Source organism: Corvus brachyrhynchos, unplaced genomic scaffold (assembly GCF_000691975.1).
Source record: "Corvus brachyrhynchos isolate BGI_N302 unplaced genomic scaffold, ASM69197v1 scaffold357, whole genome shotgun sequence".
In the NCBI taxonomy this organism is placed as follows: Eukaryota; Metazoa; Chordata; class Aves; order Passeriformes; family Corvidae; genus Corvus; species Corvus brachyrhynchos.
In genome coordinates, this window is record NW_008239044.1 from 40,861 (window position 1) to 68,559 (window position 27,699).

General features: G+C 42.0%; 1 protein-coding gene across 2 annotated transcripts in view; it reads right to left on the reverse strand.

Moving 5' to 3' along the window:
* LOC103618999 (transcription factor RFX3) overlaps positions 1-27,699 on the reverse strand; it is a 154,850-nt gene that overhangs the window by 29,273 nt on the left and 97,878 nt on the right. For both annotated transcript variants that reach the window (XM_008637471.1, XM_017739026.1), the window contains exons 7-12: positions 26,155-26,276; positions 21,882-21,994; positions 20,965-21,080; positions 20,329-20,483; positions 6,727-6,824; positions 6,270-6,419 (exon numbers count right to left, since the gene is read on the reverse strand). In XM_008637471.1, the coding sequence (XP_008635693.1) occupies positions 6,270-6,419; positions 6,727-6,824; positions 20,329-20,483; positions 20,965-21,080; positions 21,882-21,994; positions 26,155-26,276 (754 nt within the window). The remainder of the gene's footprint in view (positions 1-6,269; positions 6,420-6,726; positions 6,825-20,328; positions 20,484-20,964; positions 21,081-21,881; positions 21,995-26,154; positions 26,277-27,699) is intronic.

Consider the following 27,699-nt stretch of genomic DNA (forward strand, 5'->3'; position numbering starts at 1 on the left):
GTTGTGGGAAAAGCTGCAAGTCGGGGGAAGGGACTCACATGTGAGCAGAGAACCAACCCGGGCGGCTGTCTTGTTGTGATAATGTTTTCATAGCATGGGCAAGAGAGACTCCTCTTCCTAAATGGACTGAACAAGGTTATTATGGAAGTGGTAAACAGACTGAAGATCTCAAGGGTTGTCTTTTTACATTGTCATTGGGAGAAAGGGAGAAAGGTGGGGGGAGGAGTTCTGAAGGTGTGGTATGATTTTATTTTTTTCCTTTTTCCCTCTTTTAGGTCTGTTAATAAATTTCTTTATATTCTTTCAAGTTTGGTGCCTGCTTTGTGTTTCTTCTAATTCTTATCTCACAGAAGGTAAATAGTAATGAGTATTTTGGACCAAACCACTACAGGAATATAAGCTGTATTTCTGACCAACAGACATCTCACTTTACGACTATAAAAGCCACACCAAACTTTCATAAAGCAGAAATCTTCTATACATTTCCCTGGAAATGTGGGGAGCTTCTCCCGTAAATAGGGACGCCTGCTTTGCAGTTGCTCCCTAGGGGTTAAGTGAAGGAATCTGTGTACATTATTATCATTTTGGTGGCAAGTTGAATTTGACTCCTAATCAATACTATTTCTTTTGCTAGCTTTAATATAGGTACCTTGATATCGTGCACTGTTTTATATTATGCTGTAGTCTACTAGTAGTTCTTTTGTTTTATACTGTGTAGTAAGTAATTCTGATTAGATCTTTCATCTGTCTTGTCTGTTTAATAAATAATTAATTTTTATAAATAGACCTGATTCACCATCACTATAACTTGTGGGCCAGAGTGATTCCTTAAATTTGAACTGCTGCCAAAATCTGAGGCTAAGGCAGGGCTTGTCTGAAGCTCCCACTCATCCCGTGACATATGGAGACAGAAGGAATTCAACAGCAGAATCCCTTGCCTGGTGTCTCAGAGGACCCTTCTGCTGTGGGACTCCTGTGGGTCGAAGAGCAACAGGTACTGATTGCTACCACAACAGTGCACTGTCAAAAGCACCGCACCTACCAGGACCCTGTGACCCCCATTCATGAGATGATTTGTGAACTGGAGAGCCAGAGAGGGCTCAGCAAGACTTGCTCACCCTTTAATAGTCCTATCTGGCCAGTGTGTAAGTCCAATGGAGAGTGGAGACTGGCAGTGGACTATCATGACCTGAACGAAGTCACACCACCACTGAGCGCTGCTGTGTCAGACATGCTGGAACTTCGGTATGAACTGGAGTCCAAGGCAGTAAAGTGGTGCCACCATTGACATTGCCAATGCATTTTTCTCCATTCCTTTAGCAGCAGAGTGCAGGCCACAGTTTGCTTTCACCTGGAGGGGTGTCCAGTACACCTGGAACCAACTTCCTGTGGTGGTGCATACCCCCTTGCCAGGCCACATTGTGATCTGAGAAATGCTCGTTAGGAGCCTTCACAAACAGCTCCTCTTGAGTTAATCAAAAACACTGTCTGTTCCCAGGAACCTGTGCTGTCTAATGAGCTCCTGTTTTTTAATGAACAGCCTTGGAAACTTATTTTTCTTGCCTGAATAACAACCCAAGTGGAATAATATTTTTTTTATCAAGCTTTCAAAGAAAGTTACTGACCTGAGTTGCAGCCAGGATAGAAAATTATTATGACTGAAGTCCACTCTCTTGTGACCCTATCAACAGTGGTCCAAAGTAAGATCCTTTGAGTTCTCCTGGACTGCAGCAGGCTGTGACCAGCAATGTCCCTCTGAGTAGGGCCTCTCAGAGCCAGTGAACTCTCAAATTTGCTATACTCGGAAGATCACCAAATGACAACAATGGATCCTTGGCTGATGCCCTCACTCCTCAGGAGTCAACCCTTCACCTGCTGAGAAGATGCAATGGCATCTGAAGTGAGTATCTCACAGAATTCGAGGGGATTTTTTCACAGGTACCGTCTTTGTGCATGCGAGTGTGCATATGCTGTAGCAAATATAATGTTCTCCTAGATTCTCAAGTACTTTAGATTTGTAACTAAGTTAGGACTGCAAGTAAGTTACTGTTGTAGTATAGCAAATTCTATATGAATCCTTTACTAAATTGCTTAACTTATCAATTGAGTTTAAGTTAAGTACTATTAAGCTTAAATGCTGTTAAGTTTAAGTGAAGTGAAGTGCTGTTGGTCAAGTCCAGGGTTCAGTTTATCATGGGAGTCTACTCTGAAGCTTGTGACTCAACAGGAATGTCTTCTGTATTCCTTTTTTTTCCTTACCCTTTCCTAGCCTCTTGTCTTCCCCTCCTCCCGCCCCAGCCTCCACAAAGAGAGTTTTGTGTTTATTTTGATTTGGATTGACTGATTTTGGATTTTTGTTTGCTTTTTCTCTGTGTGTTTTAACCATCTAGTAAATAATAGAGTGAACCTTGCCAATTAACTTTGTCATTATGTGGCTTTTTATATTAAACCTTTGCTGGTGATTCTTTAAGTGAACTTAAAACACTCATTCACAACACTGCCCCAGGGGTGGAAACACAGCCCCACTATTTGCCATGGACTGATCCAGACTGCACTGGAAAAAGGATGAGGCTCCAGAACACTTACGGTACATTGATGACATCATCCTGTGGGGCAACACAACAGAGGAAGTTTTTGAGAAAGGGGAGAAGATAATCCAAATCCTCCTAAAGGCCCGTTTTGCCATAAAACAAAGTAAGGTCAAGGGACCTGCCCAGGAAATTCAGTTTTTAGGAATAAAATGGCAAGATGGATGTTGTCAGATTCCAAGGGATGGGGTCAACAAAATAGCAGCTATGTTCCCACTGACCAGCAAGAAGGAAACACAGGCTTTCCTATGTGCTGTGAATTTTTGGAGGATGCTTATTCCAGATTACAGTCAGATTGTAAATCCTCTCTATCAAGTGACATGGAAGAAGAACGATTTTAAGTGGGGTCCTGAACAACAAGCTTTTGAACAGGAGATTGTTCATGCAGTAGCCCTTGGGCCAATCAGGACAGGACAGGATGTAAAAATGTTCTCTACACCGCAGCCAGGGAGAATGATCCTTCCAGGAGCCTCTGTCAGAAAGCACCAGGGCACACTTGAGGTTGACCTCTAGGTTTTTGGAATCAGGGATACAAAGGATCCATAGCCTGTTACACCCCAACTGAAAAAGAGATACTGGCAGCTTATGAGGGGGTTCAAGCTGCTTCAGAAGTGATTGGCACTGAAGCACAGCTCCTCCTGGAACCCTGACTGCCAGTGCTGGGCTGGATGTTCAAAGGGAAAGTCCCTTCAACACATCAGGCCACTGATGCTACGTGGAGTAAGTGGGTTGCACTGATCACACAGTGAGCTTGAATAGGAAACCCCAATCGCCCAGGGATCTTGGAAGTCATCACAAACTGGCCTGAAGGCGAAAATTTTGGACTATCAGAGGAGAAGGTGACACATGCTGAGGACACCCCACCATATAATCAGCTACCAGAAAATGAAAAGCGATACGCTCTCTTCACTGACAGTTCCTGCCATATTGTAGGGATCCATTGAAAATAGAAAGCTGCCATATGGAGCCCTACATGGCAAGTTGCAGAAGTTATTGAAGGACAAGGTGGATCAAGACAAGTTGTACCTCAAGGAGATTTGATTTTTGGGTGAGAACAGTCTGCAATGTTGAATTGTATAATATTGGTTGCTGAATGACACTGCCACTGTATGTCATAACTACCATGGAAAATGAGGATGGACTGCTCCAGATACACCAGTCATGAGCTCCTGATGCAGCTTGCAACCAGCTGACAGCACACCAGCTCTCCACCCCTGGAAGACATTTAGGATGGATAGAACCCACAGTCATGGACTAAATGAACTCAACAGACATCTTGGAGGGATGGTCATTGACTATGGCAATGATACCTGTGATTGTGTATATATGTGTATATATATATATATATGTATATAGTTGGAAGTTGTAGGGGTGGATGATGTCCTTGTTCTGGCCAGGACAGGGTTAAATTTTGTGGTAGCCAAGAGGAGGCATGGCTAGGACCTGGAGGTTATTCTATACTATCTCATATAATTTTCCAGGAATGGGGAAAGGGGTCCCTTCCAGGTTGGGGTAGCATGGCAGAGGTCGAGTATTGTCGGGCTCCATTTGGCGTAGTGCTGAACATTTCCATGTGAATCTCTCACCTCTCTTATACACTTTTGATATTAATATTGTTGCTGTTACTGTTTGTTTTCTTATCTCATTGCTGTTTCTAGTAAATTGTTCTTATCTCAACCCATGATCTTTACCTTTTGTACCTCCAGTTCTCCTCTCCATCCTGACACAGGGGGAGGGGGGGAATGAAGTGAGTGGCACATGGTCTGGGGTGTTTCAGTGGGAACACTAAACTGGGGAATACCATTCGTAAACCACAACAAAGGACTTAAGACCAAATACAATTTCTGTTACATTTTTTAATCCCCTCACTTAAAAAGAACTTTCTTTTATAGGCAAGAAAGGATTGTTGTGTTTATCCGCGGTCTGCAATATATTACACATTGCCTAATGAGTAATGAATAATATAAATAGCACACAATTGGACAAACACAGTCTATATACAATAAAGAGCAATTCACAGTATTATTATGGAATATTAAATATTAAAGTTTTAATAAGACCAATATGGATATTTCCTTTAAATGGAATTTGAGAAAGCCAATATTGATTTAACAAAGACCATATTCTTAAACTCTAGCTATCACATGCCAAGTTAACATCTCAACTTTCACAGACTTGATATCTTACCACAGAACAATTTCTAATATACCACATTGTCTTGGGGTGACTTTATGATGTGTATCCCTTATCTCTGCTCTATGCCCAGAAATTAATTTTGTGCCTTTAAACTGAGCCTGAGAGGGGGGAGAGGAAAAAACTGAGCGAACTTTTCAAAACAGTTGTTCAAAGACACAGATACACACTCCTCTGCGTCCTGCTGCGGCGAAAAGAGCGGAGGAAGCACCCTGCTTGCTTTTCAGCCAGCTTTTGGCTCTTTTCTCCGGAGGGAGACAGAGAGTTGAACTTTGTTTTCCTGGGACTTTGGTTTTTCCCTTCTTCTCTTCTGGACTGTTTCAACATCAGAACACACCAGGAGAATTTTCCACCAAAGCCCTGGAGGTGGGTCCACATTGACCCATCTCCGAGGAGGAGGAGAGAGACCACACCTACAGAAGGACTCTGAAATCTTCCCAGGTTTCTCTCCACAGCGAGAGGTTTTATTATTTAGCATTATTATCCTTTTCCTGTGTGTTTGTTAAATAAATAGTTTTTTATTTCTTTCACTTTCCTCTGAGGAAAATTTTTCTTCCCGAACCTGGTGGGGGAGGGGTAGTTGTAACCTGCCTTCTATCAGAGGATATTTTCCTCCACATTTGTCCAAACCGGCACACATATATTTGGTTACATACTAAATCTTAGGTAGTTTACACACTATTATGCAATATAACTATATTGTGTTAAATGTTATTTATTCAAAGATCTTTGCAACAAACTTAAAGAATTCAACTGTGCTAGTGAACTTCTGAACTTCTTTTAAGGTAAAATGTTTTAAAATGTTTGTTCATGAAAGAAGACAAATGTATGACTATCAGTATCTGGGCCATGTAAGTTAGTGTAGCAACAGGAGAAAAAAACTTGTTTCTTCTAAGGAGAAGAAAGAGATAAAAGGGAAACCTTTTCTAAACCTAATGAAAAATAATAAATCGATGTTTTACAGATAACTGGAAACTAGTTCTAACCATTTACTTAGGAAAGGTTGGAAATGTAAACACAAACAATTAAAGAAAGTATACTAATGATATCGTATTTTAAATAAAAATATGAAACATATTAAAAATAATTAAACCATCTGTATTAGAAATAGTGCTCTATGATCAATATTTTTTAATGAAAGATCAGAATCTATGCTATCCAAGATTTCATCTTCAGGCATTGTTCATGCTGTTCATTCTAAGAACACATGTAGTCTACACTTTCATCTGCATTAAAAACTGGCAGAATGCATGGTCTGAAGGATAAGAAGCCTTCAGAGAAAATGGAAATAGATAATGTTTCTGAGGTTCTATTTTTCTTATGGCCAAAGCAGAAGCTGGAAAGTTTTGACTGAATCACTGTATATATATAGATCAGAAAAATGTTCCCACTTTGCTTTCTTGATAGAGTAAGAGCTAACAATAAAAATTTTAAAAATGGGTGGAAATAATAATTTTTTTTAAGTCTGGGTTTTAAAGTTAAAGGTACCTGTACATTGGCAAAATCCACACGGTTGAGATCACTGAGCATCTGGTTGATCTGAGAAGTGTTCTGAAGCACAGCCCGAGCTGCCTGAGCCAGGTGATTGAGAGATGTGTATCTTCTCAAAGTCTGGGCAAATGCACTTACAGTGGCAACCTATGAAGAAATCCATTTATCTTAACACATTGTATTATCAACCAATCTTCTGTCTATTTTAATTCTAAAATTGCTGTATTAATTTGAGCCCTCAGGTATTGCAATTCACATATAATAGAACAAATACAGTTTTTCCTATTATTTTTTTTGGCAAACAAAGTTATTTCCAACCCCATGGTTCATGTTTGAAGTTCAACTTAAATATGACATTTAGCATAAAAGTTAAAATGCTGCTACTTTTAGATCTTGAATGACATCTAGTGTACAATTGCAGAAAGTAAAGAAAACTGCAGTCAACTTTGTTTACCTTGCTTTGTATCATTCTCTGTGGAATATTGTTCATGGCACTGGAAAGCCAACCTTCAAGGCTTTTTGCAAAATTGCGAATGGCTTGAGTCAAGGCACCTAAACATTAAAGAATAAAAATAAAATGAAAAGGATGGCAAGGTGCCTCTCTTGAAACCTTTTGCATCCTCGGTATGTAAATATTCCACATTGAGAACTACTGCATTTATTGGCTCAGAGACTTATCCAGTTTAGGTTTGGATCCCTATCATTACAAGAAGGATGTTGATAAACTGTAGCAAGTTCAGTAGAGGGCCACTGACATGGTCAGGGAGCTGGACCACATACCTTATGAGGAGAGGCTGAGGGAACTAGGTTTTTCAGCCTGAAAGAGAAAGTTTAGGGGGGACCTAATAGAAGCCTTTCAATACCTACAAGGTTTTAAGAACACAGACTCAGCCTCTTCACAAAGATGCATGGCAGGAGAGTGATAAACACTGGGCATAAACTGAAAAAAAAGAGGTCCTGACTTGATAGGAGAATTTTTTTCACCTTGAGGACAGTTAAGCAGTGCCAATTCATGGCCCTTCATTGGACTCTCTCCAGTATGTCCATGTCACTCTTGTACTGGGGAGACCAGAACTAGATACAGGACGCCAGGTATACAGCACTCAAATGGTGCTGAATAAAGGGGAAGGATCACCTACCTGGACCTACTGGCAACACTTTGTCTAATACAAGCCAGGATACCACTAGCCCTCTTTGCAGCAAGGGCACTCTGCTGGCTCATGTTCAACTTGGTGTCCACCAGGACCCACTGGTCCTTTTCTGCAAAGCTGCTTTCCAGTTGGTTGGCCCCCTTGGCATGTACTGGCACATGGGATTGTTCCTCCCCAGGGGCAGGACTTGGCACTTCCCCTTGTTGAACTGTATGAGGTTCTTGTCAGCCCATTTCTCCATCTTGTTGAGGTCTCTCTGGATAGCAGCATAACCTTGTGATGCATCAGCTACTCTTCAGAGTTTTGCGTCATCAGCAAACTTGCTGAGGGTATGCTCTGCCCCATCATCCAGATCACCAATAAAGACATTGAACAGTGTTGGACCCAGTATTGGCCTCTGGGATACACTGCTATTTACTGGCTTCCAAATAGACTTTGTGCAACCATAACTATGGGATTCTCTGGAGTGCTGCAATGGATAGATACAGAATCTTTAGGGAAAACTAGCCAAGAAGGTGCTCTATATGAAAGAGGAGCTGCAATGCATGGAGCTTTGCCTAGGGATGGATGATAAGCCAGTTGAGAGCTTAAGGGTCCAGGTTAGATGACATAACAATGTGGGTGATGTGGGTATCTGATACAGCCTACCTCATAAGGAAAAAGTAGATGAAGTCTTGTGGTGGTTTGATCTTGGCTGGCTGCCAGATGTTCACCAAGCTGCTCTATCACTCTCTCTTTTCAACAGAACAGCAGAGAAAAATACGAAGAAATGCTCATGGGTCAAGATAAGGACAGGGAGATCACTCAGCAATTGCCATCACAGGAAAAACACACTCAACTTGGGGAAATTAATTGAATTTATTGCCAATCAGAGTTGGATAGTGAGATATAAGAACAAATCTAAAAAAAACTTCCTCCAACCCTCGCTTCTTTCTAGGAACAACTTAACTCCCATGTAGAGAGAGATAAGATAGAATTGAGCTGCAGGCTGTAGGATGTGCCTGCAGAAGCACATGGCAGCACAAAGGAGCACATGGCGGCACAGAGAAGCTTGTCTCCACCAGACCCTGGGGGGAGGAAGTGTCACACAGCAGACCCCTATGGAGAGGAGCCTTCCGGGAGCTGACGGGAGCTGACAGATGAGTGAACAGGGAGTGATCATCCCATAGAAGGACATTTGGAAAGTGTGTTGCTGATGTGGCAACACGGGATAGGTCACGCAGTGAGAATTACCATATAAGGAAATACTGTGCCTTGGAAAAGTGTATAAAATCAGCTCATTTCTTTGAATAAACAATTCAGATTCCCTGCCGGTCTGGGTCCGTGCCTCAATCACCAACACTCCCAACTCTTCTACCTCCTCCCCCCAAGTGGCACAGGGCAACAAGAAATGGGGGTTGCAGTCAGTTCATAACACTCTGCCTCTCCTTCCTCCTCACACTCTTCTCCTGCTCCAGTATGGGGTCTCATCCATGGAAGACAGTCCTTTACGACCTTCTTGAACATGGATCCTTCCCATAGGCTGCAGTTATTCACAAACTGCTCCAGCATAGGTCTTTTCCATAGGGTAAAGTCCTACAAAAACAGACTGTTCCAGCATTAGTTTCCTCACAAGGTCACAGGTTCCAGCAGAAAACCTGCTCTAGCATGGGCTCCTCCCCACGGGACCACCATTCCTGACAGGACCCTGCTCTAGCATGGGCTCTCCATGGGCTGCAGCTTCCTTCGGGGTACATCCACCTGCTCTTGAGGGGTCTTCCATGGGGTCCAGGGAGATGACCTGCACAGTCTTCTCCATGGGCTAGAAGGGAATCTGCTCTGGTGCCTGGACCACCTCCTCCCCTCTTTCTTCACTGACCTTGGTGTCTACAGCATTGCTTCTGTCACATTTTTCTCACTTCTCTCAGCTGATGTGCAGATTTTTTGTCCTTTCTTAACTGTTTTCCCAGAGGTGCCACCACTGTAGCTGATTGTTCCAGTTGTGTCCTGTGGTGGGTCCCTTTTGGAGCAGGCGGGAGCTGGCTCTGACACAGGGGAGTCCTTGGCCTCTTCTCACAGAGACCACCCCTGCAGCTCCTCCACTGACAACACCTGGACATGGACACTCAATATACCATCTCTTATAAAATGTAGGATCAAAGAAAAACTCAAGCTGGAAGGGAACGCTGGAGGTGTCTAGCTTAATCCCCTGCTTGAAGCAAGGATAACAAGGAAATTCGATAGGGTGCCCAGGAATGGGAATTTTGCCTCTTCTCATGTGGGATCCTCCATGGGCTGCAGGGTGACAATGCTTCACCATGGTCTTCCCCATGGGCTGCAGAGAAATCTCTGCTCCAGCAAGTGGAGCACATTCTCCCCTCCTTCACTGACCTTCGTGTCTGCAGAGTTGTTTCTCATATATTCTCACTCCTCTCTCCTGGAATCTGTTGTGAAGCATTTTTTACTCTTTTAAAAAATATTTTACCACAGAGATGCTACTAATGTCTCTGATTGGTTCAGACCTTGGCCAGTGGCAGGTCCATCTTGAAGCCAGCTGAAAGTGTCCGTCCCTTTCTGACATGGGGACAGCTTCTGGTATCTTCTCATAGAAGGCATCTGTGCACCCCCCATCTCTACCAAAAGCTTGCCATGTAAAGCCAATACAGGTCTCCTTCAGGTAACTGGAATAAGCTTCATGTTCACAGGCTCCAGTTTTCATGAGGGACTTGAACGGCAGAGCTGTCCCTATCTGCTAGAGGGACAACAAAGCAGAGCAAAAGCAACCCAGGAAGACAGTTAAGCAATGCAACTGGTCACCCAGAGAGCTTTGTGTAGTTTCCATCCTTAGATGTTTTCAAGACCTGACAGGGTAAAGCCCTGAACAAACAAGTCTGAATTCAGCATTAACCATGCTTTGAGCAGGAGGTTGGACTAGAGACCTCCTGAGGTCCCTTCCAACCTGAATTATTCTTTCATTCTATATTATGTAACAATTATTTAGTTTCTGATTTAACAAACAGAACTGACCACTTCACCTAAGATCCCTTCAAAAAACTTATGATCAGCAGTGAAAATTCTTTTTGGCATTCCGACAGGTACATTAGTGATTGTAACAACTGTTTCTTATCTCCTGAAAAATTCCATCATGAATTTTCTGCCATCAATTTTTGCCTAAGTGCTTTTGCTTTTAAAGAGCAAAACCCCACAGGAAACAGCAATTATTGCAATACTTCAGTTTCCTCAAGTAAGCTTGAAGTACCCTGAACCATTGCCAACATGCTTTTTATTTTAGTTCTGAAGAACAAAATGCAATGTGAAATGTTCAACAACTGTATCAATAAGGAATATATAAGAATGTATTAAATGAACAGAAGGTAGGATTGCTCATACTGGTGTGAAAACTTGGTGGAGAATGAATGCTGCTACAGTAACAAAGAAGAAAAAAAACAGAAAAGGGAAATATTACTATCTATAAGTGATTTATTTTTTACTACATCTAAGAAGAAACAGTGCAAGACTGGATTTTGTTTATGAGGCAAAACAGCACGTTTGGTAGAGTAAGAATTAATTTCTCGTGGAAGTCACCTGAGAAATGCCCTTTTTCAGCTTGAGTAATCGATGAATCCTGTAATTAAGAACTTCTGCTAGCAAAGTTAGCCAATTTGCTTAAAAAAAAAGAAATATTTTATTTTTCACAGCATTATTTTCTTCAAATTTGTAGTGATAACTGGTTTATGTTACTGTCCCCAAATGTGGATGCTCATCTGAAATTTAATTTGGACTTATAAAACTTCTGAGTTAGCTCTACGGAATGGGCTTTTTCTTTTTTCTTTCTTGAGGTTTCCAGACAAAGAACAAACACTCTTTTTCACTGTCGATCATTTAACCCACATATGTTTCTACATTAACATTTTTGTATGCACTTGCTAATTAACAAAGCATTAGCTCATGTTAATTTATTACCTACAGAATAAAAAAAAAGCTCATTCAGATAGTTTGCAGTGTTACTAAACACACATCAAACGATACAGCAAAAAAGGTTAAAAGGAAAACGTGTATTTTTGAATAAGCCTTCAAAAAGCTTGGGTTTTTCATCTGAAATATTTCTTCTACACAAATAAGATTTTGCAGTCTTTCTGGTATTTGTAATTGCTGAAATTGACAAATACAACATGAAAAATATCTTGAACATAACTTCTCTGCCTGGAAGAGGAACTCCCAAACAAGTTTGGTGCTGTCCATCCTGTCACATGTGAAGAGATAAAAAGGCCATTCTCAGGGGAAAGGATCTATTGCCATTAATACACAGTGGCTCTGGTCTTTTGCTAGAATCATTAGATAATAATAAATTTTAATCCTGACTGAAGTATAAAGTGTTTGGCTTCTTTTTAAACAAAGAAATTTGGCTTTTTCCCACACAGTAGTTTTTAATTCATTTTGTGGGCACTGAAATGTTTTCACAAAAATTTCAACTGACCAAATTTTACTTAGAGCTTGCTTTTCAAAAAGTTTTCTTCACTATTAATTTCTTTTATGGTAATATTTATTAGGAAGTTATGTGAAAGAGTAGGTTTCCCCAAATTCTGAAAATCAGGAAAAGAAAAAAGATGAAACTCAAAAATAGAATTATCAGTTTGCATCCTTACTAAATTAAACACATTTTCCCCTTTTTTTTTTTTTTTTTGCTAGCTGCTGTTGGTACCTTTCTGATTGTCCAGAAAAAAAGAAACCTGCCTATGATGGGGTATTTCTACAAAGCAGTACTTGCAAATATTTTCCTGAGTTGCTTCTTACAGCATAGCTAACAGAGGCAGACAAAAGATGCAGTACTTGTGTCAGAAGAGAGAACAGCATTCACGTCCTCAGCAATGGTGTTAATGTGTCACAGGGTACCACCTCCAGCCATTGAAGGAACTATCCCTATAACATCGGAGGCCTCAATTCAGATCGAACTCCTGAGGGAAGATGCAGCTCTCAGAGTACAACAAGTGCTTGGGGTCTCTTGCTGAGGCTGGGGCAGAGCGAGACAGTTTTCTTGCCTGCAGAAGGTGTGCAGTGGAACAGGACCTGTGTTGCCAAAGAAGTGCAGGAAGAGGTCAGCAGACTGTGCAGTATCAGAGAAGGTGAGAAAGAGATCTACTGGATCGTTTTCAAGACCCTGCAGCCTGAAGTCTCAGCTGTATTGAAGGAGGATCAGGTGGTCTGTGCTAATTGGATTAGGAAATGGCAAAGGCTGGAAGCCTGTGACTTCTGGAAACATAAAGAAGGCTCCTGCTTCACCTGCATATCTCCAGCAAAGAACAGATGCAGTACCCTCACAGCAGATGAGGGTCTGGGAACTCTGTCTAAGAGCTAGTTAAGCCTGAGCCATGGAGCAGCACCACAAGGAAGTGACAACTGATAATAGTGGGAGACTCCATGCTATAGGGGATTGGGGCCCACATCTGCCAACCTGACCTGCTGTGTTGGAAGATTTACTGCTTGCTGGGGGTTGGATCTAGGATGCTGTGGTGATACTGACAAGGTTTGTCTGACCCTCAGATTATTACTCCTTGCAAATCTTCACGTGGGCACCAATACTGCCAGAGGAGACCTGGAACATATCAAGTGTGACTACATGCATCATGGGGCAATGGTCAAGGGTATGGGGGCCCAGGTAGTTTTCTCATTGGTCTTTCCAGTGAAAAGCAAGATCTTGAGGGGGAATGGAAGTATCCTGTGGGTCAACAGTTGGTTGCCCAGCTGGCAATGATAGTCGGTATTTGTATTTTATGACCATAGGGACCCTTTTTTAAAGATTGAAGATTGTTAGAGAGAGATGGGATACACCTGACCAAGTGGGGCAAAACCATCTTTACCAACAGGCTGGACAACCTGGTGAGGAAAACTTTAAACTAGAAATAACAGGGGAGGGAGATGACGACCTACAATCAAGTGAAGGAATACTGGAATGAGTTGGCAAGCAGGGTGTTATGGAAAAGAGAGAGCTTGTAATTGGCAAAACAGGGCTGAAAAGGAGACACTGCTGGAGCCAATTCTTACAAACAAGGAAACTTTTCTTACAATTCTTACAAACTGTTGGTGATATAAAGCTTGGGTGGAGTCTGAGCTGCATTGACCATGAGATGGTGGAGTTGAGTATACTGAGAGGATAGAAAAAGGCAAATAGCAGGATAACAACTCCAAATTTCAGGAGAACAGACTTTGGCCTGTGCAGAGACCTGCTTGGAAGAATCCTATGGGAGACAGTCCTGGAGAGCAGACTGGATCTAGGAGACCTGTTTGATATTCAAGGATCACCTCCTCCAAGCTCAAGAATGGTCCATCACAATGAGCAGGAAATCAAGCAAAGGTGACAGGTCTGTGTGGATGAACAAGGAGCTCACGACTAAAACATGAAAAGCACACAGGAGCTGCAAAAAGGAGCAAGTGACCCAGAAGGAATGCAGAGACACTGTCCAAGTGTGCAGAGATGGGGTTAGGAAAACCAAAGCCCACCTGGAGTTGAAACTGAAGAGCAACATTAAGGGTTTCTATAGGTACATCAGCAGAAAAAATGAAGACCAGAGAAAATGTGGGCCTGGTGCCGAATGGGGGCAGGGAACCTAATGACAAAGGCTGGGGTACTGGATGCCTTCTACACTTGAGTCTTTACTGATAAGGACTACCTTCAGGAATCCAAAGCCTCTGAGACCAGAGGAAAAGTCTGCAGCAAGGAAGAATTCTCCTCAATAGAGGATGACCCAGTTAGGGAAACATTTAAAACATTGGAGATGCATAAGTACACGGACCTGATCAGATGCACCCATGAGTGCTGAGGGAGCTGGCTAATTTCACTGTAAGGCCACTCTCAATTATCTTTGAAAGGTCATGGCGATCAGGGAAAGTTAATGAGGACTAGAAGAAAGCAAATGACCATGTCCATAAGCACCACATCTGTCTTTTAAATACTTTTTAAAACTGACCAGAACTCGTGGGCCCCTAAGCCCTCAAAGCAGATTCTGAAGGTACTCTGCTAAGTATCTCCCTCAATAGCTTAGTTTGCTTCCTTAAAGTCCAGTGTAGCAACTCTGCTGATGTTTTTTTCTCACTACACTTAAAATTTTAAACTCAAACGTTCCATGATCATAGAATCATTAAGATCATTGAGTCCAACTGTTGATCACTGTGGCCAAGACAGCCACCAACCATCACATCTCCCAAGAGTCCTTCTCTAGTCACAAACAACAGGTCTAGGAGGGCATCTTTCCTAGTTGGCTCACAGAGTACTTGTGACAAGAAATTACCTCCCACAAGCTTCAAGACTTCCCAAGGCCTGCTCATGTCAGCAGGATGATATTCCCACTTGATGTCTGGGAAGTTGGAATCTCTCATAAGGACAAGGGCTACTGATCCAGCAATTTCTCCTAATTGCTTACAGAATAACTCATCACTGCTTACATCCTGGCTGGGTGATCAGTAATAAACACCCACTATAATATCTCCTTTGTTTTCCATCCCCTTAAGCCTCACTCAGAGGCTCTCTACCACATCATTGCCAACTGTAAGGGCTGTACAATCAAACCTCTTCCTTACATATAGTGCCACATCTCCATCTTACCTGCCCTGCCTATCCCTCCTAAACAGCCTGTAGCCCTCCATCCCAGCACTCCAGTTGTGGGACTCCTTCCACCTAGCAAATATATCACTACTTGCTACATCAGTTAGACATACACAAGTCTATGGGACTTGATGGGATCCAGCCAAGGGTGGAATGTTTTGGAGCAGATCACCCCTACAGAGAGGGGTCTGGACAGGCTGAATTGATGGACTGAGGTGAATTGTATGAGGTTCAACAAGGCCGAGTGCCAAGTCGTGCACTTGGGTCACAATAACCCCATGCAATGCTACAGGCTTGGGGAAAAGCAGGTGGAAAGCTGCCCAGTGGAAAATGACCTGGAGGTTTTGGTCGATAGCCAGCTGAACATGAACCATCAGTGTGCCCAGATGGCCAAGAAGGCCATGTATCAGAAATAGTGTGGCCAGAAGGACCAGAGAAGTAATTGTCCCTCTCTGCTGGGCACTGGTGAGGCCACACCTCGAGTGCCGTGTCCAGTTCTGGACCACTCACTAAAGGAAGGACATTGAAGGTCTGGAGCAAGTCCATAGAAGGACAAGGAAGCTGGTGAAGGGTCTAGAGAGTAAGTCATATGAGGAGTGACTGAGGGAGCTGGGGTTGTTTAGCCTGGAGAAAAGGAGGCTCAGGGGGTGATCTTATCATTCTCTACAACTACCTGAACAGAGGTTGTGGTGAGGTGGAGGTTGGCCTCTTCTCCCAGGCAACTAGCGACAGGATGAGAGGACATAGCCTCAAGCTGCGCCAGGGGAGGTTCAGGCTGGACATCAGGAGGAATTTCTTCATGGAAAAGGTTGTTACACATTGGAATGGACTGCCCAGGGAGGTGATGGAGTCACCATCCCTGGAGGTTTTCAAGAAAAAACTGGATGTGACACTTAGTGCTATGGTCTAGTTGACAAGGTGGTGATTGGTTAAAGGTTGGACTATATCTTAGAGGTCTTTTCCAACCTAAATGATTCCATGATTCTGTAGTAATGTTGATAACACATGGATGTTTTGGTTTTTCCCAAGTAGAGCTTACCCTAAGTCAAGGACTTTTCAGTATCTCATGCTCTGCCAGTGAGGTGCACAAAAAGCTGGGAGGGAGCATGACTGGGACAGGAGACCTGAACTGGCCAAATGGATATTCCACACCATAGAATGTCATGCCCAGGATATAAACTGGAGGGAGTTAGCTGGAAGTGATCAATCGCTGCTCAGGGACAGGCTGGGCATCAGTCAGTGGGTGGAGAGCAATTGTATTGTGCATCACTTGTATTTCTTGGGTTTTATTTCTCTCTCTCTCTCTCTCTCCTTTTCATTGCAATTATTATTATTGTTATTATAATCATTAACAATATTAGTATTATTATATTTTAATTTGTTTCAATTTTTAAACTGTTCTTAACCCACAAGTTTTACTTTTTTTTCTGATTCCCCATGCAACTAGGGGGGGAGGGAGCATCTGTGTGGTACTTATTTGCCAGCTGGGGTTAAACCACAACACCATCTAACAGTGGTCAGAATATTTTGGGGGACTGTATCAAAGGCCTTACAGAAGTCCAAGTAGATGACATCTGTAGCTCTCCCATTTTCCACTGATGCAGTCACTCCATCATACAAGGCCACTAGATTAATCAGACACGATTTGTCCTTGGTGAAGCCATGTCAGCTGTGTCTAATGTCCCCCCTGTCATCAATGTAGCTTCCAGGAGAATCTGCTCTGTTAAGAAAACTACCCAGTCTGACCATTCACGAGACTCCTCAGAGGCACCAGCTCAGGCTGTTTCTGTGTTGCTGGGCAGTGAATAAATTGCTTTATGGAATGAGACATCTGAGACTCTGCTATGGGAAACCTGGGGTCAAACCGGTAAGGAAACCTGGTCTGACTGTGTGTGAGTGGGGTGTGCAGTGGCTCCCTTTGGCTCACTGGAGCCGCCACTGCGAAGGGGCTTTGGTCCCAGCAGTTAAAGTCTCTGGTGTTTGGAGTGTGACTGCCAGAGAGTCTCCTAAATGGTCAGACTGGGAAGTTTCCTTTACATGCTCCATGATCTTACAGGTAACTGGTGAGGCCAACTGGTTGGTAGTTCCCAGAATCCTCATTTTTACACTTTTTAAAAATGGGTGCAATGTTTCCTTTTTTCCAGTCACTGGTAATGCAGTCTGGCTGCCATGACTTCTTAAATGTAATGGAGAATGGCTTGTGAACTACATCAGTTCCTTCAGGAACCTGGCATGCAACTTGTTCGGTCACAGGATCATAGAACTATTTAGGTTGCAAAAGACCTCTAAGATCATTGAGTCCAACTATTAACCTAACACTGCCAAGTCTACCACTGAACCATGTCCCTAAGTGCCACAGCTACATGTCTTTTAAATACCTCCAGGGATGGTGACTCTAAGGCTTGACAACCCTTTCATTGAAGAAATTTTTCCTAATATTCACTCTAAACCTCTCCTGGTGCAACATGAGGCCATTTCCCTTTGTCCTATCACTTGTTACTAGGGAGTAGAGACCCCCACCTTGCTGCAAGCTCCTTTCAGGTAGTTGTAGAGACATAAGGTCTCCCCTGAGCCTCCTTTTCCCCACACTCCAGCTCCCTCAGACGCTCCTCATAAGACTTGTGCTTCAGACCCTTTACCAGCTTCGTTGCCTGTTTTTGGATATGCTCCAGCACCTCAATATCTTCCTTGAAGTGAGGGGCCCAGAAGTATACACAATATGAGGTGCAGCCTCACCAGTGCCAAATACAGGGGGACAATCACTTCCCATGTCCTGCTGGTCCCACTATTTCTGACTCAAGCTAGGATGTCTTTGGCCTTCTTGGTCACCTGGGCACATCGCTGGCTCATATTTTCCCTGCATAAACTCCCGACATCTTTGTAGTCCTCCTGAGTTGCCTGTCCCTCCTTCCTAAGGTCATAAACTCTCCTTTTTTTCCCCCCAAGTTCCAGCCAAAGCTCTCTGTTCAGCCAAGCCAGTCATCCCCGCCGGCTCGTCTTTCAACACGTGGGGACAGTCTGCTCCTGTGCCTTTAGGATTTCCTTCTTGAAGAATGTCTAGCCTTCCTGGACTCCTTAGCCCTTCAGGACTGCCTCCCAAAGGACTCTCTCAACCAGTCTCCTAAACAGGCCAGTCTGCCCTCTGGAAGTCCAAGCTAGCAGTTCTGTTGTCACCTCTCCTTACTTGTCCAAGAATCAAAAACTGTCATTACATGATCGCTTTGCCTAAGACATCACCCAGAAGTCCATTACTGTTCACATACAACAGGTCCAGCAGGGCACCTTCCCGAGTTGGCTCACTTACCAGCTGTGTCAGGAAGATCTCTTGTACACACTCCAGGAACCTCCTAGACTGTTTCCTCTCTGCTGTGTTGTATTTTCAGCAGACATCTGATAAGTTGAAGTCTCCCACAAGAACAAGGGCTAGTGATTAATAAGACTTCTCCCAGCTGGTTATAGAATATTTTGTCTGCCTCTTCATCCTGGTTGGGTGGGCTATAACAGACTCCTGCCAAATCTGTCTTGGCCTTCTCCCTGATTCTTGAGTAAACACTCAATCCTATAGACACCATCATTAAGCTCCAGACAATTGAGACAGTCCCTAACATACAGGGCTACCCTGCCACCTCTCTCCTCACCTGTCCCTTCTAAAGAGTTTATAGCCATCCATTGCAGCACTCCAGTCATGTGAGTCATCCCACCATGTTTCTGTGACAGCAACTATGTCATAGTTTTCCTGCTGCACAATGGCTTCCAGCTCCTCCTGTCATCCCATGGACTGGTGTATGCTCAGGTTCCTCAGGTGGTCACAAACCTGATCTTCTCCCATGATGGGAGTGACTTCTTTCTCCCAGCCCCTGACTTGAAATTCAGGGTCTTGAAAGATGTGGGAAGAGAGATTGCTGGTGTCAAGGTGGTCCCCCAGGAGGATCAGAGCCTGCGAGTGTGATGCTTCCTGTAGCTGAAGTAAGAACACCATCAACAGGCTCACCTTGATCAGGCAGCCCGTAGTAAACACCAACCACGAGGTTTCCTTTGTTGGCTTTTCCCTTATTTTTACCCAAAAGTTCTCAACCCATTCAGCACTTGTCTTCAAAGACAACTCTCTCCAGTCAATCCATTTTTTTAGAGGGCAGCCCCTCCACCCCTTCTTCCTTGCCTGTGCTTTCTGAACAGTTTATAGCCATTGATTGCAGAGTTTCAGTTGTGTGATTTGTCCCACTAAGTTTCAGTGATGGTATTAAATCATAGCTTTCCAGGTGCACAGAGGCTTCCATCTTTTCCTGTTTGTTACTCATGCTGCATGCATTGCTATAGAGGCACTTTAGTGGGCCTATTGACCTTGTCACCTTTTTAGAGGAACACAACCTAATTCCTTTGTGGCATTTTACAGGTGTCTCCCTGTTGGTTCCTAATATTTATTTTATAATTTCTTTTAATATTATATATTATATTTTATATTAATATATGTAATTATAATTACTTTTCAAGATTTAACACAACATACAAAACATGCAATAGATGTTTTTAAAAAGAATTTATCCTTCCTGGAAAAAAAATTAAAAATCGTTTACTACCAAAAGCAGCCATAAAAAAATACCATGCTTGAGCAATGATGGATGCTATAAAATCAGCTTTGAAAAGAATGCTCTATTACTGATAATAGTCAGTTGGCCATAATATTAGAATCAATTGATGAGTCCTTCATACTGGAAATAGAAAATATAGATTGGAACAATAAACAAGACTTAAGATGTTTGATAGTGTTGGTTTAATAGGTATCAAAACTGATAAGGTTTTAGCAGCCACTGATAATACATTAATGTTTAATTATCCAAAAATGAAATGACAAAGCATATACATTTTACTTTTATTAACAACTAGAACTTATATATAAAAAACTTAAACTAAAGCCTACTGAGGTCAACAGAAAGACTGTCTTGACATTACTGGACTCAGGCTCAGGGCCATAGTGCATTCACAGCTGTCAGACTAGAGCTAGTATATAAAGAAAGCCATTTTTATCTTTAATAAAAACTTAGAATTTGCAGTTAAAAAAGGCATAATTCATAAGAAAATATATTCATAAAAATTCTAGAGGCTTTCCTAAATGCAATGAAGCATCCACTCTGCTTTTCTTTAAGTACAATGCTTACATCAACTCCAGTACACCTTTCTACTCAACAGAATTAAGGAAAAATGACACAGACACTACGTTTACATCCTTCAAAATCATTCCCAAAAGTTTCACATGAGGCACAAAAATCTCACCACATAAAACAAAACAAAAGACAGTGTTATGAAATGTTATCTGTGTTTGACTTACTAGGAATAGGTCTAAGGACATCAGGAATGAGAATCTCCACCAAAGCCTGGTACATCACATGGTCACAGTTACCCATCCATTTCAGAATAGACTCATTTTTGCACAGAGTAATTAGTTTTCCTTTTGGAAGTCGACTTTCTATTTCACTCAGATTGCTGTTGTGAATAAATGGAAATGCATTTACATACAGATAAGAAAAGTACAATGGATTTTGAAATAGATTATTTAATGAAAACTTTATAGATGTCTCTGTTACATCCAATTGAAACTCTAACTTCGCCATATGAAACTGGGGGAAAAAATAGCCTCCAAAGTTCAGCTCCAGACCATAAATAATGCAGAGGTATGATAAAAATGGTCCTTGCAATTTAAACAGACCAGACAATACATTGGGAAAAGATACTTTGAATTTAGTAATCCAAAGGAAAAAATAGAAGATGTATACAATCATTTCAAGGCTGCAGTTTGACATATACCAACACCCTATATATCAAATAGCAGACAACACCAATTTAACCTGAAAAACTACTGATATCAGAAAAGGTTCTTAGCCTATATGTAAAACAGTCTTTCTTTGATTTGACTCCTGCTGTTGTATCATGATGGGGAACAGTAAGCAAAGAGACATTTACTGACCTCAGTTCAATAATAGCTGTGTCATCAGCTGGAGCAGAGGGAGAATAGCGCCAGAAAGTTTGCCACAATTTTTCTATCAGGCTAAACTGAAGATTCACAATAACATCCACTATTGCCTAAAGAAATATAAAATCAGTGCAGATAGTCTTCTAAGTGATTCCCCCCAATTCTTTCCAGGGGTATCGCTGCCCCTGGCCATTTTGCAGAAAAAAATATTAAAAGGTATGCTTATAAATAAACATATAATATCCTTTTTAATAACTTTTTAGCAAAAATTTTTCCAACTGTCTGGACTAGTGTAACCGCAGATTTAGATCAGGCCAAGTGACTAAGATCAACCCTCCAGAAAAGAGCCTAAGCACATATCTCAGGTGAATTCACTTAAACGGAACTTTTAACACTATTGCAAACACAAAGGAAACCTATTTCATTAATTTTGTTACTTCATTACATGCTTTAAAGCACCTTCAACAATAATTTTAAAACACGTTATTCAATATAACATGCAGCCTTAAGTTCTTAAGCAACCTGCTTCTTTAAAACTTGAAAAAAAAGTTTGTTTTTAACATAAACATTAGAAATAATAATTTAATCTGATTTCAACTCATATAAAAAAAAGCAAAATTCTGTATATATATTATCTAAAGTTTGTTTTATCTAAAATTCTCAAAACCTACACATGATTACATTCCAGTATCGGTATTCTATTACATGTTATTTTTTTTCCCTGTTAAGAGAGAAATTTCAGGGTTTTTTTTGCAAATATCCTTTCTGAATAAGCAAAATATTTGAGGATCACATAAGGTACAAGTAGGCTGCCTGCAATCTGTTTTGTGTCAGTCACCCTGTTGTACTGATTCTTACTAGAAAACATGAATTTTCAAAGAATGATTTCTGTGAAAAGACACTTTTCTTACCTCACAGTGTTCTCGATAAAGACTTTGCAATGATTTTATGTCCTCAAGGGTAGTACCATCTGGCAGAGAAGATATTTCAACTTCTCCAAACTCTGGAAGTACTCGAGATGCATCTGTTTCCATGACAACATAACAGAAAAAAGCTATTGCAAATGATGCCAATTACAGTTTGATTAGAAAACATTTAAGGATGATGTAAAGAAATAAAGTCTAGAAGGTCATAATGCCCAAAGAGGAATGTCTTTCATACTAAATATATTTTAAAGTTGCAATAAAGTTGTGAACAAACCAGCTAGCTATTTTTAAAACAAAAGGAGATGTTAAATTATTCTTGATAGGTAACAGATAAAAATGATTGCACATACATATTGTATCTGTATATTAGAAAAAAGATAAGACTCATTTTCAGAATATTCATGTCAGTATATAAGAGATCAATATAATGTAATAGTTTTTATTTTGATCAACCAAAGAGTTTTTGAATTGACATGAATGTTAGGGTTTAGTAGACTCAGCAGCATATATTTACTTGAAATTTAAAAGCCTTTCAACTGTAGCAAACGTGCTTTTACTATTTCTCATAAGTGTTTCCAACAGATATACTGGTATGGGGGGAAAAATGCACTGTCAACTATGGGAACAGTGGAAGGGAAAATTCAAAAACCTGCTAACTATAGCCTAAGTTTCCCAATGATTTTGGTACACAGCAAGGTTATGCCAAAAGATGTGGTGCTTCAAAATCCCAATATATGAATTCAAAACAAAGTGTACAATTACTGCAACAACATATTTAATAAGCATTTTTACATAAGCAACCATAAAAGCCAGGATGCCATTGCCCTTCTTCGTCACCCAGACACACTGCCATCTAAAGTTCAGCCAGCTGTTGACCAGCACCCCCGGATCCTTTTCTGACACTTTCCAGCCACTCTTCCCCCAGCCTGTAACATTGCATGGGGTTGTTGTGACCCAAATGCAGGACCCAACACTTCACCTTGTTGAACCTCATACCACTGACCTCGACCAATCGATCCAGCCTGTCCAGATCCCTCTGCAAAGCCTTCCTGCTCTTCAACAGATCAACACTTCTGCCCAATTTGAGGTCATCTGCACACTTACAGAGGCACATTCAATCCCCTCATCCAGATCATTGATAAAGATATTAAACAGGACTGGCCCCAATACTGAGCCCAGGGGAACACCACTTGTGACCAGCCACCAACTGGATTTAAATTCATTCATCACCACTCTTTGGGCCTGGCCATCCAGCCAGTGTTTTACCCAGGGAACAGTGTACTCATCCAAGCCATGAGCAGCCCGTTCCTCCAGGAATGCTGTGGGACACAGTGTCAAAGGTTTTACTGAGGTTTAGGTAGACAATATCCACAGCCTTTCCTTCATCCACTAGGCAGGTCACCTTGTCATAGAAGGAGATCAGGTTACAGAATCATAGAATGGTTTGGGTTGGAAGGCACCTTAAAGACCATCTGCATCAGTTGTGTGACTTGTTCCATCATGTCTCTGTGATGGCAACTATGTTATAGTTTTCCTGCTGCACCATGGCTTCCAGTTCCTCCTGTTTGTTGCCCATGCTGAATACATTGATGTAATACACTTAAGTTGTGTTATTGATCCACTACCTTTTTGGGGGAGAAGCTCTAATTTCTGCTTGACCATTCTCAGCTGCTTCTGTGGTTTCTAGCACATCAATAACCCGTGCATCCTTTCTACTGCATGGATCTCCATCCCTTACCTCTATCGAGACAGCAGACTGAAGGACCTCACTAGCACACCATCCGTCAGTGGCGTGCCACTCCCAGGCTTATTTCCATTGTTCCTGATTTTATTCCCTTCAAATCTAGTTTAAAGTTCTCTCAGTGAGCCCTGCTAACTAACAAGGATCCTTTTCCCCTTTGAGACAGGTGTACCCCAGCTGTTGTCAGCAGGCTCAGTGTCATGTAAAACAACCCATGATGAAAAAAACCAAATTCTGCTGGTGACACCTGGCTCAGCACCAGGTATTCATCTGCATGATTTTCCTATTTCTGCCTCCATCATTCCCTGTAACTGACATAATAGAGGAGAAAACTGTTCATGCTCCAGATCCTTCAACCAGTCATCCCAAAGCCCTGAGGTCCCTCTCGATTGTCCTTAGACTTTTTTTTTGGACTTCATTGTTGACCACCTGAAAAACCAGTAATGGATAATAATCAGAGGGCTGTTCCAGGCTACAGAGTTTCTTGGTAATGTCTCTTACCCAGGCCCCAGGGAGGCACCACATTTCCCTATGGGTTGGGTCCAGTCAGCATATCAGGCCTCTGTTCCTCTTAAAGGGAGTCACCAATGACAATTGCTCTATTTTTCCTTGACTGAGGCAGTTGTGATGCAGGGGCGTAGACTTACTCACCCTAGGCAACTCCTCCAACCTGGATGGACCTTTGTCCATATTGTAGTGTGCCCATGTTGTATTTGTGTTCAAGAGGCATCTGGATGTGGCACTTGGGGATATGGTTTAAAGGTGACTATGGAGGTGCTGGGTTGATGGTTGGACTAGATGATCTTGGAGGTCTCTTCCAACCTTGACAATTCTGTACCTGGTCTTCAAGTTCTAGAGCCTCATACTTATTGTATTGCAGCTGGGAAGGTGAGGTAGGCCAGGAGGGGATTTGCCTGCTGCCTTGAGTAAAGACCTGTTTCCATTCCCTCCCATCTCTTAGGTCCCCTCCTTCTGCCTGGTGGTGAGAGTGTAAGGGATCCTTTTCTTCTTGTGGTGTGGCCAGCTGGTGCATTTGCCTCAGGAATGGCAGAGTGTCTCAACCATTCAGAGTCCCTGATACTTCTTAACTTTTCTACCTCCTCTCTTAGCTCTGTCCCTGGGCTGAGCAGATCACCCACTTTATCACACCTCACACAGCTGTTGTCTCTACTGCCATCCAATACCAGTGCCAGGCTCTGGCATTCCCTGTAGCCCAAGACCTAGATGGCTGCGTGTTTTCATGGCAGCTCTGTCTGTGTCACCACATCCTTTCTGGCAAGTCCAGAGGACATAGCTCCCTGCCAAGTGGATACCATAGCTGAGCTCCTTCCGAGAATGTAATGACCACCAACTGAGCTCTCCTCTTGAGCTGGTGGGTGACTGCATTCTACATTCCTGAACTGCCACACCCTGCCCTGTTTACCTACTCTGCACCCTAGGAGCTGCTTTTGTAGGGGTGTGTCAGAGACTGGAAAGATCAATGTCTGGAGACATTTTAGGATGCTTGGAATATGTGTAGTAGGGGGCGGGTCAGGCCTTGCTCTGGTGAGGTGGTGCCCTGCCCCCCATACCCCCAAGCCCCGCAGTCTCTGTCAATCATAGCACACTGGAGGCAGTCCCCCAGTGTTGCTTAACCCAGCCCCTGAGTGACTGAGCAACCAGAAGTCCTACCTGGGAGGAAGGCCCACGAAGGGCCAAGGGTTTAAGAAGGCTGACCACAAGGCAAGCATGTTGTTCTTTAACCCTACCTTCATGTTGGAGTTTTCTATCTGTTACATTGCTGGAACCCAGGAGTTGGTAGCTATATGTCTGTTTTGCTATATCTTTCCTGTCTTTCTCCCTTTCTTCTTCTAACTCTCTTTTCATGGAACGTAGCATCAAATGGGTTTAAAGGTTGCTAAGTTGAATGGGCTAAGTTGATGCTGTGATAAGTATTTTATGTTGTACTGAATGTTTTGCCAAAGTTCCTTGATTTTCTATTTTTTGCCAGTAAACCTTTGTGGGATTTTTACCTCTTGAGAATATCTGGTCAGTATTTCTCCCTTGCGTCTACCCAGAGCAAAGGAACCTCAGTTTAGCCCCAAACATTAAGTGTCTGGGGTGTTACAGGGTGCAAAGTGGACCTTATCACTCCTGACCTCACTCACGCTGAGTCAGAGCTGCCTCTGAGTCAGAGCTTCAGCACTTCCTGCTGGAGGGGGAAGGTGGGGTGCTGAGGCACCTCTTGGTGCTAATTTCGAGGTCTTGCCACTTCAGGAACTCTCTCCACAGTCCCTCGGCATGATCCTTGACTCCAGAGCACATCTGTCAGAGCAGTTTGCCCCAGAGTCTTCACCTCACTTGCATTACAATATATTTTAAATCTACTGTGCAAATAGATTTTGCACATTTTTTTGTTTTATATCTGCATGATGAATATTAAATATTGCAGAAGTCTTGCAATACAGAACATATAGCTCCTATGAGTATCTTTTTGTTCTATTATCAGTGAGATGACAGTATAACATCTTTTCATACCTAAAAACTGTTGATGATGTTGACTTTGGGCAATTATAGTTTGTTCAGCAGATGTGCCTGTCTGTTGACCACTTCCTGTGAAACCATCTGGAACGCCATCCACTTTCTGCACAGGCTTGTACCTACAGAATTATCAAATACAAAATTATTCTTTAGGTTCACTTTTTTGCAAGTGCCTGATTCCTGAGTATCAATATACAGTTTTGCTAGTTCACACAAAAGAAAAAAGTAACATCGGAATAATTGTAGCAAGGAAATGTAGAACATTGGTAACACATTATAAAATTCATAAACCAGATATCACGGCACAACTACCAATTTCTTGTAGAATTTGGTTTAAAAACTATACCACTAACATGTAAAGCTCATTTACACTAAACAGAAACACAATATTTCCTTTTCCAAAGGACTTGTCTTCCCAGGAATCAAGTAGCTCAAAAATAAAGGTTTAATCACCTAAAGAAAGGCAATTCATTTGTTTGAAGACAAAGTAATTTAAATAATTTTAGCATGTAATAAACTTCTCATGAGCTCAGAAGGTCCGAGAAGGCTACTTAAATTAAGTAGCTGAAGCAGGGGAGGTTCAGACTTGATATTAGGAAGCATTTCTTTACTGAGAGGGTGGTCAAACACTGGAACAGGCTTCCTACAGTGTACTAACCCAGAGTGAGAAGAATATTTCTCTGCCTGTTTTTAAGGGTTCTTACCCCCCTGAACAACACGGTTTTAACCTCCAATCTTGGAAAAAATTACCAACAATCAGACAAGAACTAGAAAATACAGTGGTGTGAATTAGGTGATAGACTACTATGTAAGATTGTCACAGGGTGAAAAATTTAGAGGTTTTGGGCTTCTCTTTGTAGTAAATAGATAAGAGTAAAAAATATCAAAATGGAGGATTGTTGATGTTCCCTAAACCTTCTTCTCCTTCTTCTACTACTCCATTCTCCCATCAGGAGGGATTTGATTTATGGCACGGTTCAGTGTCATACAGAGGTGGTCAATGCCCCAAGCCTGTCACTGTTCAAGAGGCATTTGAACAATGCCCTTAATAATATGCTTTAACTTTTGTTCAGCCCTGAAGTAGTCAGGCAGTTGGACTAGATGATCATTGTAAGTCCTTTCCAACTGAAATATTCTATTCTATCCTATTCTATTCTATTCTATTCTATTCATCATTTAAGTCATAAAAACTTTTATAAAGGATAAAAAGGAGAAAAATAAAAATAGGAGTCCTGTTTTGGGTGGTCAGATGTTAAAACCATCACACTGACAGGCTGAAGATTCTGCCTGCCATCTTCAACACAACTGAAAATTAATTCTGCCACTGATGCCATGAAGATTTTTGCCTTTTCTTTTATACCCCTGTTATACCTTCTTACAGCTTCTGTATTCCTAGTGCTTTTTGCCTACATTCTTGGACTTGTTTGTTAAGCTAAGAGACTAAACATTTTAGAGGCTTCGTAGCCAGGGATCAGTGTGCCCCAGACCCCAAGTCCTCTCCAGAACATATTCTGTAAACCAAGATAGAACCATCCCGGGGGA